The sequence below is a fragment of the Salvelinus sp. IW2-2015 genome, linkage group LG4p (genome assembly GCF_002910315.2).
Source record: "Salvelinus sp. IW2-2015 linkage group LG4p, ASM291031v2, whole genome shotgun sequence".
NCBI classification, from domain to species: Eukaryota; Metazoa; Chordata; class Actinopteri; order Salmoniformes; family Salmonidae; genus Salvelinus; species Salvelinus sp. IW2-2015.
In genome coordinates this window covers 11,761,571-11,774,979 of record NC_036841.1, presented here as the reverse complement: position 1 = coordinate 11,774,979, position 13,409 = coordinate 11,761,571, and the positions used below count along the sequence as shown (strand labels likewise).

General features: G+C 40.5%; 3 protein-coding genes across 6 annotated transcripts; 2 read left to right on the top strand and 1 right to left on the bottom strand.

Moving 5' to 3' along the window:
- The first annotated feature begins 1,591 nt into the window (after positions 1 to 1,591).
- Positions 1,592 to 5,907, top strand: LOC111960515 (calcineurin B homologous protein 2). 3 transcript variants are annotated; one of them, XM_023982531.2, is made up of 7 exons: positions 1,592 to 1,869; positions 2,488 to 2,560; positions 2,668 to 2,748; positions 3,034 to 3,158; positions 3,264 to 3,325; positions 3,696 to 3,818; positions 4,077 to 5,907. In XM_023982531.2, the coding sequence occupies exons 1-7, from the start codon at positions 1,803 to 1,805 to the stop codon at positions 4,128 to 4,130; spliced, it is 585 nt and encodes a 194-aa protein (XP_023838299.1). In that variant the 5' UTR covers positions 1,592 to 1,802; the 3' UTR covers positions 4,131 to 5,907. The 3 variants fall into 3 exon arrangements, with proteins under 3 accessions (XP_023838299.1, XP_023838298.1, XP_023838300.1); XM_023982530.2 differs by having other exon boundaries at positions 3,696 to 5,907; XM_023982532.2 differs by having other exon boundaries at positions 1,796 to 1,885; positions 3,696 to 5,907.
- Positions 5,206 to 8,156, bottom strand: LOC111960516 (cytochrome c oxidase subunit 7A2, mitochondrial). The gene is made up of 4 exons (XM_023982536.2): positions 8,048 to 8,156; positions 5,978 to 6,064; positions 5,481 to 5,565; positions 5,206 to 5,367 (listed from the first exon to the last, which is right to left on the bottom strand). The coding sequence occupies exons 1-4, from the start codon at positions 8,060 to 8,062 to the stop codon at positions 5,312 to 5,314; spliced, it is 243 nt and encodes an 80-aa protein (XP_023838304.1). The 5' UTR covers positions 8,063 to 8,156; the 3' UTR covers positions 5,206 to 5,311.
- Positions 8,157 to 8,510: 354 nt separating this feature from the next.
- LOC111960514 (ribonuclease T2) lies at positions 8,511 to 13,406 on the top strand. 2 transcript variants are annotated; one of them, XM_023982528.2, is made up of 10 exons: positions 8,511 to 8,639; positions 9,023 to 9,101; positions 9,435 to 9,492; positions 9,585 to 9,652; positions 9,802 to 9,859; positions 9,942 to 10,009; positions 11,947 to 12,060; positions 12,178 to 12,226; positions 12,611 to 12,691; positions 12,981 to 13,406. In XM_023982528.2, exons 2-10 carry the CDS (start codon positions 9,031 to 9,033, stop codon positions 13,176 to 13,178), a joined length of 765 nt encoding a protein of 254 aa, XP_023838296.1. In that variant the 5' UTR covers positions 8,511 to 8,639; positions 9,023 to 9,030; the 3' UTR covers positions 13,179 to 13,406. The 2 variants fall into 2 exon arrangements, with proteins under 2 accessions (XP_023838296.1, XP_023838295.1); XM_023982527.2 differs by having other exon boundaries at positions 8,970 to 9,101.
- Positions 13,407 to 13,409: the final 3 nt, after the last annotated feature.

Sequence of the window (13,409 nt, the reverse complement as noted above, 5' to 3'; positions counted from 1 at the left end):
TGGTTGAATGAAGGTGACCTGAATTATTATACCAAACTATGTTTGGGGCATGACAGCAGCAGCGGAGTGGGTGGGTTTGACGTCTATTTCATGTGAGACACACCACATTGCATATCCAGCCCTATAAATGCCTTTCTTTTCCAGAAAAGCATGATTCAGCTACAAAGGACACATATTTATTTATGATAGATGTTTGTGGACAGAAAAAAGGCATTGATTTGTTTTGTTATTAGTGTTGACATTTGGTGTGAGTAGGCCTACTAAAATGTTCTTGTTGTTGMCAGCAATCTTTCTAGCCCACAAATGGTTCAAAAGTAAAGGTCAGCAAAGAGAATGATTCAAGTCTTGGGCTATTTAAATACATGAGCAAGGCAAGCATCACAGCTGCCAGTAATGTAAACAAATTAAAACTGTTGCTAACAAATGATCAGCTATTTTTATTTATCCTTTATTGAACTAGGCAAGACGACGCTGGGCCAATTGTGCGCCGCCCTATGAGACTCCCAATCACGGCCGGTTGTGATACAGCCTGGAATCAAACCAGGGTCTGTAGTGACACCTCTAGCACTGAGATGCAGTGCCTTAGACCGCTGCGCCACTCGGGAGCAAGAATCCAGAATGCACAAATTGTATGTTTTTGTTGATGAAGAGAAAGACCCTTAATTTTGTTGATGTGGAAACCTGTTGCCTAGAAGTTATATAAATATGAATAATTTTGAACACCATTGTAGATCGGGATTTTATAGCACCAGGTTCTCTCAGAAGGAACAGTTTTTGAGTCCCATGGACTATTATCTAATAACGGTTTTGAAAAAGTAGTATGCAGGAAATGCAGAGCAGTTCACTGACTCATGATACACAAACCAGCTTTCCAACTGATAGCTGACAACGGTCAGAGCTGACCCATACTATAACTAGACTACTCACAATGCACACGTTGTCCTACTAAGGAGTAGCATCTGTTTCCTTGCTATCTGAAAGGGATGGTGCCATCTAGTGTCAAAGGACCACTATAACAACGTCTGCAAAGCATGTTTGATTTGCATGTAATACATTGTATTGGACAGTATAGTGATGGTCAGGCTACTCAGGAGCATACAGGCTAGTAGCCTATTATAATCATTAGGTTAAAGATTCCATTATGTAATGGATTAGTGTTGGTAGCAAGCTATTAGGGATGATATAAGGGCTCCCGAGTGGCGCAGCGGTCTAATGTGCTGCATCTCAGTGCAAGAGGTGTCACTACAGACCCTGGTTTGATTCCAGGCTGTATCACAACCGGCCGTGATTGGGAGTCTCATAGGGCGGCGCACAATTGGCCAAGAACAAAGAATTTGTTCTTAACTGACTTGCCTAGTTAAATAAAGGTTACGTTTAAAATATATAGCTATAATGCAAATATATTAATCAAAGATCCACTTTGCTATATATAATGCTATCCATGTTGGATAGTATATCCAGGCTATTGATAAAATTCTATATCATTCTTGGAGATCTGTTGTAGGAACAGACTTTGACTTTGAATGTGTGTTCTTGAAAACATATAAATCACGACCCCATTGGTCATTTGAACCCCTTGGTTTAACTGCCGTTGGGTAGATATGATGTCTGTCATTAGCCCTGAACTGCCTGACTTGACGTTCAATAAACCCTTGCTCTAGTCGAGGATATTAACGTTTATTTCATAGCTACACTCGTTTATCATTTCTAAACAATAGGCAATGGGAAGTTAACAGGAAAATTTGAAGTTCCGGGACCTGACGTTTATTTATCGAGTGAAACAGATTTTGTTTTCTGTGGAAATGGGCTCGACAAACTCCACCCTGTCAAAAATTCCAAACGTCGAAGAATTAATGCAAGAAACGGGTTGTAAGTTCTCCGATGGGTAGGACTGTAATTTAGGCTACTATAAAAATTGTATTGAGATTGTCATGATTATACAATGACTTCATAGTTTATGCCAAATTCGAAGACAAATCTTTGAGTGGGCGTATAACGGATTTCATTATAGATGTTATTGTGACAGCTGTATGGAGCTCAGTTTTTCTTTTGCTTCTGTTGTATTTTTTCATCAAAGTTTTAAAGCGCAGATATGTTGAAATGTGTGCAAATTATTAATCGCTTTTGCAACCATATAATTGATGCTTGACAGGTGCGCAAACTGCGCGCGCAACTTTGGCTGACCAAAATACGTATGCGTCTTACCCAACCAAATACAGTATTGGATGTCTAAGCTTTGAACAGAGAGTTATATTGACAAATACATATGGCTTTGAGAAGTTGTAGGAAAATTCATAATTTGGCCTTTAGGCTACTTTTATAAATGCTTGAATAATTCATGGAGTGTTTGCTTGAGTGGTATCCAGAGCAATGAACTGGCCTCTATATGGTTATTGCATATATTGATTAAATTATTTGGTGTGCCACTGTCCTGCCCCATTACTAATAGCATGAATCTATGGTTCTCTTGTTTTCTCTTTATCATAGTCACCCCTGCACACATTGTTCGACTTTATGACCGTTTCGAAGCATTGGACAAGGAGAAGACCGGCCTTCTCCGGTAAGTGGTGGGACCATGTCAGCTTTATGGAGTTGACTAAAACAGTGCATTTCAGAATAACTTATGTCTGAATGTCTTGTCTTTGTTTTATCCCCATTACTGTGAAGCCCACAGGACTTTGGAGCCATTAATAGGTTGGCGATGAACCCCATTGGGGATCGGATCATTGGGGCTTTCTTCTCTCCAGGGTATAGAACAACATTTCTTGCAGGTTTGAGTAACATTACTGACTTGATAACCTCACTAATGAAATGGTAAGGTGAAGGTTAATGTCAATCTTCGCTGTAATAAAAAAGTCCATTCTTTTTGTAGGTCTCCTTAAAACAACAGAGAGCACAATCAACAAGACTAAATATTTATTCAAATTCAGTTGATTCTGTGCACCAATTTATTTATATTTTTATAAAATGTCCATGTACCCTGTACTTTTGGAATGTAAGCGGGTTCTGGTCTTAAAATAATATCTCTCTCAGACAGGAAACGGTGGACTTCCACTCCTTTGTGAGGATCCTGGCCCACTTCTGGCCTGCGGACAAAAAACGTCCCAAAGATCCCAGTATGCCTGAACCTGTCAACAGTAGGACCAGTAAAGTCAAGTGTGAGTCCTCTGGCAGATATTTTTTGTTGTTGTTGACTCAAAATAGATTTTAGCAATCAAATTCAACTCAGTCAGTTCTGCCCTGATTTTTCTCTTTCCTTTCAGTTGCTTTCCAACTATATGACCAGGACAAGGATGGCAAAATCTCCAGAGCAGAGCTTCTACAGGTCTGTAATAACTGTTGGCTTTACTGACAATTATACTCTGTATGGTGAGCAACACAATATACCACCAATGGTTAGTGATGCAAATTGTTTCTCTGTTGTAAACCAGGTCTTGTATGTCCCTGCAATTGATGGCTAAAATGCCTACACCCTATACCAAAGGTATTCAAATCTTACACTACGAGGTCCGGATCCTGCTGGTTTTCTGTTCTACCTGATAATGAATTGCACCCACCGGTTGTCCCAGGTCTAAATCAGTCCCTGATTAGAGGGGAACAATAAAACAAGCAGTGGAACTGGCTTCAAGGTCGGGATTTGAATTTGAGGGACCTATAGAATGAAGCCCATTCGTCAATGGGTTTGGGATGTACAGGTGCTGCGGTCCATGCTGGAGATGCAGGTGACGGAGGAGCAGCTTGAGAGCATTGCCGACCGCACCATCCAGGAGGCTGATCTGGACAAGGATGATGCCATCTCCTTTGAGGAGTTCCGCAAGGTACCACCGGGAAGCGCTCTAACAATGAGATATCAACATGGGCCATTGCAGCACAGTGCACCCAGAATACTAAGTCATACATATAGAAAATTATGTTGGCCATTTCTGTAGTCAAACGGCATACCGTACGTTGTACGATGACAGTATTTTGCGCCTCCTCTCATATTCAGTGGCTGCATAATGCTGTATTTGATTGTGATGTAATATACCAATTCCACCATTCGTCGGTCTATCTTTGGCTTTTCTTTTTCCCTACAGTCCCTGGAGAAGGTAAACATCGACCACAAGATGAGCATTCGCTTCCTGCGCTAGCTAGAGTGGTTGCATTAGGTCAACTGACCGTTCAGAGATGTAGCCCACTTTGTGTCTACTCATCCCTCCATGGTAAAAACAAGGCTTCTGCAGGGAAATATTACTGATTCTTTTATCTGGATGACTAAATACCTTAAATGACTGACTAATATGCTGTATCTTAATATGTTTACTGTATACTGGAGTATGGGGATCATGTTCCAAAGTATAACTGCACTATAGGCCTAATGTATAATTACATAGTAACTGCTTTTATATAATACAGTAAAATGTAATTTAATAATTTGTTGTTGTTGCAGAACCTACATTTTAAATTGGGTTCGTTTTTACAAGGGCAAACATAAGCTTTAATGAAGGGAAACTGATACTTGAAGGTCACTCTTCCTTGTAAGACTTGACTGTAATACGTCTCTAGATGTAGCAGTCGTTGATTAATTACACTGAACATGAGAACTATACATATGTCTATGAAAGTGATACAATATTTCTACAAATAAATATTTTTGTAAATGATATCATTAATATACTGAGTTGCTTATGAGGAGAAAAGGCCATGAAACTTAAGCTTGGCTATAATTGTGATTCAATAGATTTGATTTAGAGAGAATGATAGTCCAACAAAACTAATGTCTACATTTTGACCCTGAGTTATGAAAGGGTCTGATTGTGACTGACTGGATAGCATTGACCTAATGTGTGCCAAAATGTATTTCTCAAATCTATGCATTTTTTTGTCAGAAACATGGAATCTTAATGAAATAACSCTGTTGGTGGGTGGAGTATTGTTTTGCAACTGATTTTCATATTTCAAGCGTCAGTACATTTAGCTTTTTGATGTTACTGATTGAAATAGTCACACCTCTTGTTGCTATCTACGGCCATGTAACACAGGGATATTTCRAAAGCTTGTTCCCTGTGAAATGTTCCTTATAATTTCTCTGATTGAACACGGAGTGGCAGGAATAGATATTTTCAATGAGGTTAAGGGAATTAACACATGGGCGATAGAGGGAAATATTTCTTAAGTGGTTGACATTTACACACACTGACATTCAGGCTTTCCTTGAGACAGAGGCATAACGGAGAGATTTATTCTGTACAGAAATTGTACCATGACATTAGAAGAAGTTCAGAAAGTGGAATTGATTCAAACAATAAACACATGCATTAGCAGGGCTTCCTCATTTGCCCTTAGGCTGACAGGCACATAGAATCCAGAATAAGGAGTATCCAGTGCCTAAAAAGAACAGAAAGACACAATGATTAGAACATATGTGATACGGCATAGAAAACCAGCACCACAATACTCCAAATGTACAGAGTGCGTTGACGGAGGACTGTAACATGTACCTGCGAGGGTGATGGTCATTGTTAGACGGTAGAGAAGGACATCAGTGGTCCCTCCCTTGATGTGGACTGGCAAGCCGTTGTCCGCCTGCAACCAAAGTTAGGGTTCAAATACCTATTCATGATCATGAATCATTGGAGGCTTTTATTGTAAGCCAAAAATAACTTTGTGATATGTGATGATAAAACCAGACTGAATTGCATTCCAGACCATTAATCTGAAGAACTGAACACCCCTCTGAGGTGCCAACCAACAACGGTGGATCTCAGGCAATTCATCACGCTTGCAACAMGACACATACAGTAGATCCCAATCAGGTCAATGTTTCTCTAAAGTACTTGATTAAACATGTTCTGCAGACACTGATGAACGTTGTGCTGTCAAAATCACATCTTGTTGACTGCCAATAAAAATCTAAATTCACTGTTATTAAGACGCCTCTGGTTTTCTTAGTTTGGGATTGTTTCTCATCCAGGTGTCCTAACGATGTCATGCTCACCTGGAATATCTTCTGATGATCTGGCACCTTGTTCTTCATCTGTTTGGTTGTTGTGCTGAAAGCTCTGGTAGCCAGCCGGGGCAGCTTCTGAAAGGACCCCACAGTCACAAAATCACCCATGTTACCCCGTGCCAGCAAAGGATGTGAAAGCTAGATTGAAAATACAGGGTTTATACCAAAACATTCCTTTGCATCCCTTACGGCCAAATGTGCAAAACAAATTGGTTGGATTCTTGATGGGACATGCTGACTGAGCGGCTGAGGCTAGGTGCTGTTTTCATAGTGTTTCTAGTAGAATAAATCATTTGATAATAGCATTTACCTTTTCGATTCAACACCTGTTTTTCTCCTTTCACTTTAAGAGGGATGTGATACTAGCCTGTTGTTTCTTGTAAGAGGAAAGAGCTATGGAATAATCTTTGGGTTACTCTTACTTCCCTCTCTGTTGAAATAGTATACAGTCTTGGTTATGAGAGGAAGTACCCCCTTCTAACTGTTTTAGACATTTTGAGTGGTTTGCATACACCGAAAAATGAGACAGTCGCAAACGTTCCTTTTTCTTTTCTTTCAACAGCATGCAGGGGGAAAATTACACAGACTTTGAAGTGTGTATCACCTTCTTCACTATGTTTTAGACCTTCTGAGTGAATATACAATTTTGGCATCTTAGATACGCTTTCCGTCCAAAGTGATGCTAGACATCAAATATGCTTGATTAAATCAACATCCTCCAAGATACAAAAACCAACCAAAAGCCTTCTCTGTAAACAAGGTAGAGATTCAACTTCCTTTGACAGATAATCTGTCACTCCTAATGAAATATGAAATCAGACCGAAATTCTTTCGATATTCTGTAAAAGGACACTGTCAAGTGCATACCGGTATTTAACCATTATTGTCAAATAGATAATCTGTTGAAAATCAGGGTCAACCCATACCATTTGTTCCGACCCATTATGTTTATTCATTATAACAGGACTATTTCATCACTGGGGACATGTGTTCTGAAAGAAAGTCATCTCTTTTCAAGTTTTCAATCTATTGATCTTGGTATCACGTAAACATTCTCTGTGAGGTCAATCTCTTACTACTTTTTACTATCACAGGKAAAAACCTTTCCATTTCATTGAAGACCATTTCGTATACTTGTATTGACTTGGGTTCTGTCCCTTTAAGAAAACTGTGCCACAGTGTAATATCTACCAAGGTCAAATTGGGGGCCTGAACCAGCAGGGCGAGAACTGGCATTGCTGCCAGCCAATGACTGCCACTCAACCTGTGACATCAACCAATTAGATTACATATTTTGGAGGGAGAGAGGAACATTAAACCCTTCCCCTTGGACTGAATTCCATGTGTGTGTATACGTGTGTGCGTACGTATGTGGAAGCTATATGTGGACACGGCACAGTTTGCTTAGAGAAATCATAAAGGACCGATAGGAAATGTGAATCAATAAAAATATACAAGACTAATATACCATCGCATTTTTCCACCTCGCCGAGAAGTGAGAGGGATATGACCTCTCAGAAGGAGCCTGTAAACTACATATTTTAAAAGATCAATAAGACCCAGTTTGTATTACATTTTCATCTGAATGACAATATGAGTCCAATACGACCTCACAGAGAGATCATCTAGACAGATAGTAATATATCTCTGTAACTGCATTTCTCTAGAATGACATCAGAATCTTCTGGGACCACCCTTCTTGTTTAACTATCTAAAGTGGCTTATATGCTGGCCTTACTCTCAGTCGACCACCGGGGCAGAGACGAGGCCCGCAACAGGTTATTTGAGGCCATAGTCTGTCTAACTTATCCCCCACACATACTGGACTGTTTTTATTTATTTGATACTTAGCAACAAGTAATCAGGAAAACAGATATCACTACAGATTTTGCCTTCTACTCTCCACATTAATAAAAGGCTGTACAAAGGTCAGTCCAACTGTTCTCTTTCCAAATAAGATCCAAGAATCTATTAYTAATATTTTAACTCTTTATATGATTCAGATTACTACTGGCAGCAGAGAGAACAGAAACATTTGGAAAAATTGTTATTTTTTACCAGTAGGTGATTCATGGTGGAGGTTGTACTCAGTGTGAAGCCTCTTGCTGCTTGTCTAGCTGTGGCCTGTTCAAGGGCGCAGTCACATATTGCAGCATTTCTGAATGCCAGCCAAACTATGGTCACCAGGAGAGACCAAACTCTGCTCAAGCCTTCCCACCAATGGTCTACAATTGCTTCTTTGGTAGCCGTTGTTCACATTGATTTCTGCTCTCACACATCATTAAATATACATATGTTTATTTTAATTCAAATGAAATTCTTTATGGGCAAAATGTATGCTGCTCATTGACAGTTTGTACTTAGGTGATCTCATTCCTGTATTTGCATCATTCTAATGTATTCACTTGCTTTCAGTGCACACCATCCATCTTCCAGTTGTGTGAATAATATTCTAGAAGAGTCTCAAAACTAGACACTCTTAGTTTCATTTCTGTGTTGAGGTCCTCAGAAAGAGGAACAGAGTCTGTTGTCTCACCTCTCCCCAGCTGTGATCATGAGATCAGGCAAACAGAGAGTTTTGGTGTAGCATTTTTTATTAGCAGGGAACTGTCGTTATAGATCAGTCACACATGATCATCCACTCTCTCTGGTAAGTCTCAAAACACATTTGTTATAGTTGTTCTATAGGGCTTGTGCACATGTTGTTGGTGTTTATAGGCATACGTGTATGGCTCTAGCTGTACTTGTTTGTAGTTAGAGACGTAAACAAAGATAGTAAGATTTAGCAAAGTGTAGACAAGCCCTGACTCAACAGTAAGGCATGCACCTGTGAAATGTACGATACCTCTTCAACTGGCATCTAACACAAGATGTTAGCACATCATTTGTTATGACATTTCTGTGAATTGACTAGGTAGGCAGTTTCTTTAGTGTTTATGAGAACAACATACTTCACACTTTTTTTCACATGCAATTGTAGCCAATATATTTAGGTCACACACTCCTAGACTAGCATCAATATGCTTTCACCAGTGCTGCTCATGGTGGCCTTGCTGACTYTCCTTACCGTCACCATGGAGTCTGACCACTGGACAGCAGACCAGCAGGAAAAGTAAGATTGGGATCTTGCGTTGTAAATACTTCAATCCAACAGTTGAATGTAGATCGATCAAGTGCAGAAGTTGGACTTCTCCATTTAAGTTGAGTTATTTTCAACTTCTATAGTACATTGTTAATTTTTGACTATAATACTGTCTTTTGGGACAAGCATAGTTGCATGTCAATCAAATCAATTTATAAAGCCCTTCTTACATCAGCTGATGTCACAAAGTGCTGTACAGAAACCCAGCCTAAATGTGCCTCTATCGTGAGTGTGATGTACTGTTATGTTGAAATATTAAATAGTCTTGGGCATGAGAATACAGAATCCTTCTATCTCTCCCAGGTTCTGTACATGGCAGTGTTTGAAGTTTACTCTGCAGTGGCCTGGGAGTTTCTGTTTGGTGAGTTCAACCACTTCTCCATAGTACTTCATCATCCTCATCGTCGTCAATCACCCATTCTTGTTATTCTAACTCAATCTAACTCTGCACAGGGTCTAAAGAATTCATCACAATGCAGAATACCTCCAAACATCCAGACGTGGACTATCCATGGACTATGGTATAAATACAAACGTTTGGAGTTTAAATGAATTATATATACCCATTCATTTTTGTCATTCCCCATCAGAATAAAACCTTTTGACTGACCTTAATAAACTGAATGAGAATGACAATTCATATCTGATCATTTTTCAATTTTTGACCTAGGCCTTCGAAAGCTCATACATGTTGTTCCTGCTGGCCAATATTCCACTCTGACCTCAAGGTAAAACATGTCTCTGGTTACAGTCACCATCGAAGGACAATGAAGAATCTGTGTGTTCAGAAGACATTCCTCTTTCTTTCAGGAGCTGGACCCCGAACTCTCTCAACTTTGGCCATCCCTACTCAAGACCCAATCCAGTTTTCTCTTCTGGTAAGAGGCAGAATGGGGGTCAATTTTCAATGGAAGTACATTTTTCACATAAAAAGCTTCTCCTTTTCAGTTTATCGAGAAGTCATTAAAAAGAAATTGCCTTTTTTTAAATTATTGAATTGGAATGTCAGTTTCCTTCCTGAAATGACTGGCTTTAATTCAAACGTACCCCAAACCCAGGTAAAAGGTCTACTTACCAAATTTGTTTCTTCAACCTTTACACTACCTGTTCCACCATCTCTAATATACAGTGCATTCAGAAATGATTCAGACCCCTTCACTTTTTCCACATTTTGTTACGTTACACCCTTATTCTAAAATTGATTAAATTGTTCCCCTCCCCCTCATCAATCTACACACAATACCCCATAATGATAAAGCACTAACAGGTGTGTTAGTGTATTAAAAAAAAGAAAAAAAAGATCACATTTACATAAGTATTCAGACGCTTTACTCAGTACTTGGCTGAAGCACCTTTGGCAGCGATTACAGCCTCGAGTCTTCTTGGGTATGACGCTACAAGCTTGGCACACCTGTATTTGGGGAGTTTCCCCCATTCTTCTCTGCAAATCCTCTCAAGCTCTGTCAGGTTGGATGGGGAGTGTCGCTGCACAGCTATTTTCAGGTCTCTCCAGAGATATTAAATCGGTTCAGGTCCAGGCACTGGCTGGTCCACTCAAGGACATTCAGAGACTTGTCCCGATGCCACTCCTGCGTTGTCTTGGCTGTGTGCTCAGGGTCATTGTCCCATTGGAAGGTGAACCTTCACCCCAGTCTGAGGTCCTGAGCACTCTGGAGCAGGTTTTCATCAAGGATATCTCTGTACTTTGCTCTGTTCATCTTTCCCTCAATCCTGACTAGTCTCGCAGTCCCTGATAAACATCCGCCCAGCATGATGCTGCCATTACCATGCTTCACCGTAGGGATGGTGCCAGGTTTCCTCCAGATGTGACACTTGGCATTCAGGCCAAAGAATTCTATCTTGGTTTCATCATCAGAGAATCTTGTTTCTCATGGTCTGAGTCCTTTAGTGGCTTGTCTGACCACTCTACCCACCATAAAGCCCTGATTGGTGGAGTGCTGCAGAGATGGTTGGCCATCTGGAAAGTTCTCCCATCTCCACAGAGGAACTCTGGAGCTCTGTCAAAGTGACCATCGGGTTCTTGGTCACCTCCCTGACCAAGGCCCTTTTCACTCGATTGATCAGTTTGGCTGGGCGGCTAGCTCTAGGAAGAGTCTTGGTGGTTCCAAACTTCTTCAATTTAAGAATGATGGAGGCCACTGTGTTCTTGGGGACCTTCAATGCTGCATAAATGTTTTGGTGCCCTTCCCCAGATCTGTGCCTTGATACAATCCTGTCTCGGAGCTCTACGGACAATTCCTTCGACCTCATGGCTTGGTTTTTGCCCTGACATGCACTGTCAACTGTGGGACCTTATATAGACAGGTGTGTGTTTTTCCAAATCATGTCCAACCAATTGAATTTACCACAGGTGGACTCCAATCAAGTTGTTGAAACATCTCAAGGATGATCACTGGAAACAGGATGCACCTGAGCTCAATTTCGAGTCTCATAGCAAAAGGTCTGAATACTTATGTAAATAAGGTAAAAAAATAAAATAAATACATTTACAAAAATTGCTAAAATCATGTTTTCGCTTTGTCATTATCAGGTATTGTGTGTTGATTGAAGAGGGGGAAAATAATTTGATCCATTTTAGAATGAGGCTGTAACATAACAAAATGTGGAAAAAGTCAAGGGGTCTGAATACTTTCCAAATGTACTGTACAACATTATTTTCTCTGTTAGATTGACTGGAAAGGTTCAGAGGTCCCCACAGAATAAAAGTTATTACTGTATTCCGGTTTGCAGAATAAAATGTGTTACAGCTGCATAGCAGAGCGTGTCACTGAATGTCCCTGTGTTTCTCCAACAGGAAAGATGAATGGATCAAACATGGCTCTTGTGCTGCTTGTGTGGAGGGCATGAACTCTCCCTTGCGTTACTTCCAGATATGTCTGAAACTACGCGGGCGCTTCGATATTGACCGGTCAGCCCCACTGTTCACATTCACAAACCTAACCTGCCTGTTTCACCATTACACATAGTCAAACCTCTTGACGGCTTTTATCCTGGCTAAGCTACCTGTTCTCCACCTGTTATTCAGAGCCTTGGAGGACGCAGGCATAAAGCCCTCCTGTAACCAGTCTTATCCAGTAGGTAGTCACTATCACCTTGGGGAATTGTTAAGAGACAGCTATAGGCATGCATTGTGGTGTTTACAGAAGCTAAATTACAATGCTTTTCATGTGCCATTATTTGGATGTACAGACTGAGACACTACATCCAAATAAGGATATGAAGGCAATAATTCAATTATCTATTATTGTGTTTTTGCAGAATGGTTTTCAGTAGGATCTTATAAAATAGAACCACTTAAGTGAACTTGTTTGGTTGAGATCAGAAACAGAAACCCTGAGAACATGACAAATAATTTCCTATTTATGACAAAAAAGGCAATTAACATTGAACTTAAGTTTACATGGGGAAGTAGGATGAAACTTGAATTCAGTTACTGCATTGTTCTGCCATCTGTTCAGTACGATAAAGTCAACCATGCTCTGGCCCCAGTCATTGGAGATGACCCCGATGTCCAGATTCAGTGTATAAATGATGAAAAGGTAAGCTAAGAGCTCGGTAAGAATCCATAGCCTGTCTGCTCCATCATGCCAGCTCCTTGTCACTCAAGTGTCATGCCAAACTTTTTGGAGTAGGCAAGTGCAAAAACAAACCTGGGACCAAGCTAGAGTCACTGTAGTATTGTACCAAACCACACATTATCACCACTTGAGAGTTCTGTTTGCCTTTGGTGTAATTTGGCAGTGGCACTGATGCTTCCAAGATTTTGCAGATGTAGAGAAACTGTTTATTTGTGGGCATGTAAATGGAATCCCCCATCACTTCCCTCAGGGACGAGAAGTATTGGTCCAGGTGAAGATCCCTCTGTCTCAAAACCTCACCCTTGGATGTCATCACGAAGAGGACCAGGGAGCTGAACCAGAACCTACCCAGCTCTGGCACACCTTTCCTGGGCACCCCTGTCCACAGGACTCCCCTGTCTTCTACTTCCCTATAAACCACGACCGCCCACAACAGCCATGTGACTAGTGTTACGTCTGCCCTCAACACAGACGAGGCTGCCATGCCTGCTGGCTTAACCTAATAATAAACAAGTTCTTCAATTGCAGGGCTCACATCTTTGACACAGATTACATTTAAGGCACTCATGTAATATGCAGGCACTTTATGTCCTTTAAGTATTTTGGATTTGCAAACATGCTTTTGGTGAGTCCAAATATACATTTTGTTGGCAAAATAAATGAGTATTTTAAAGCACCT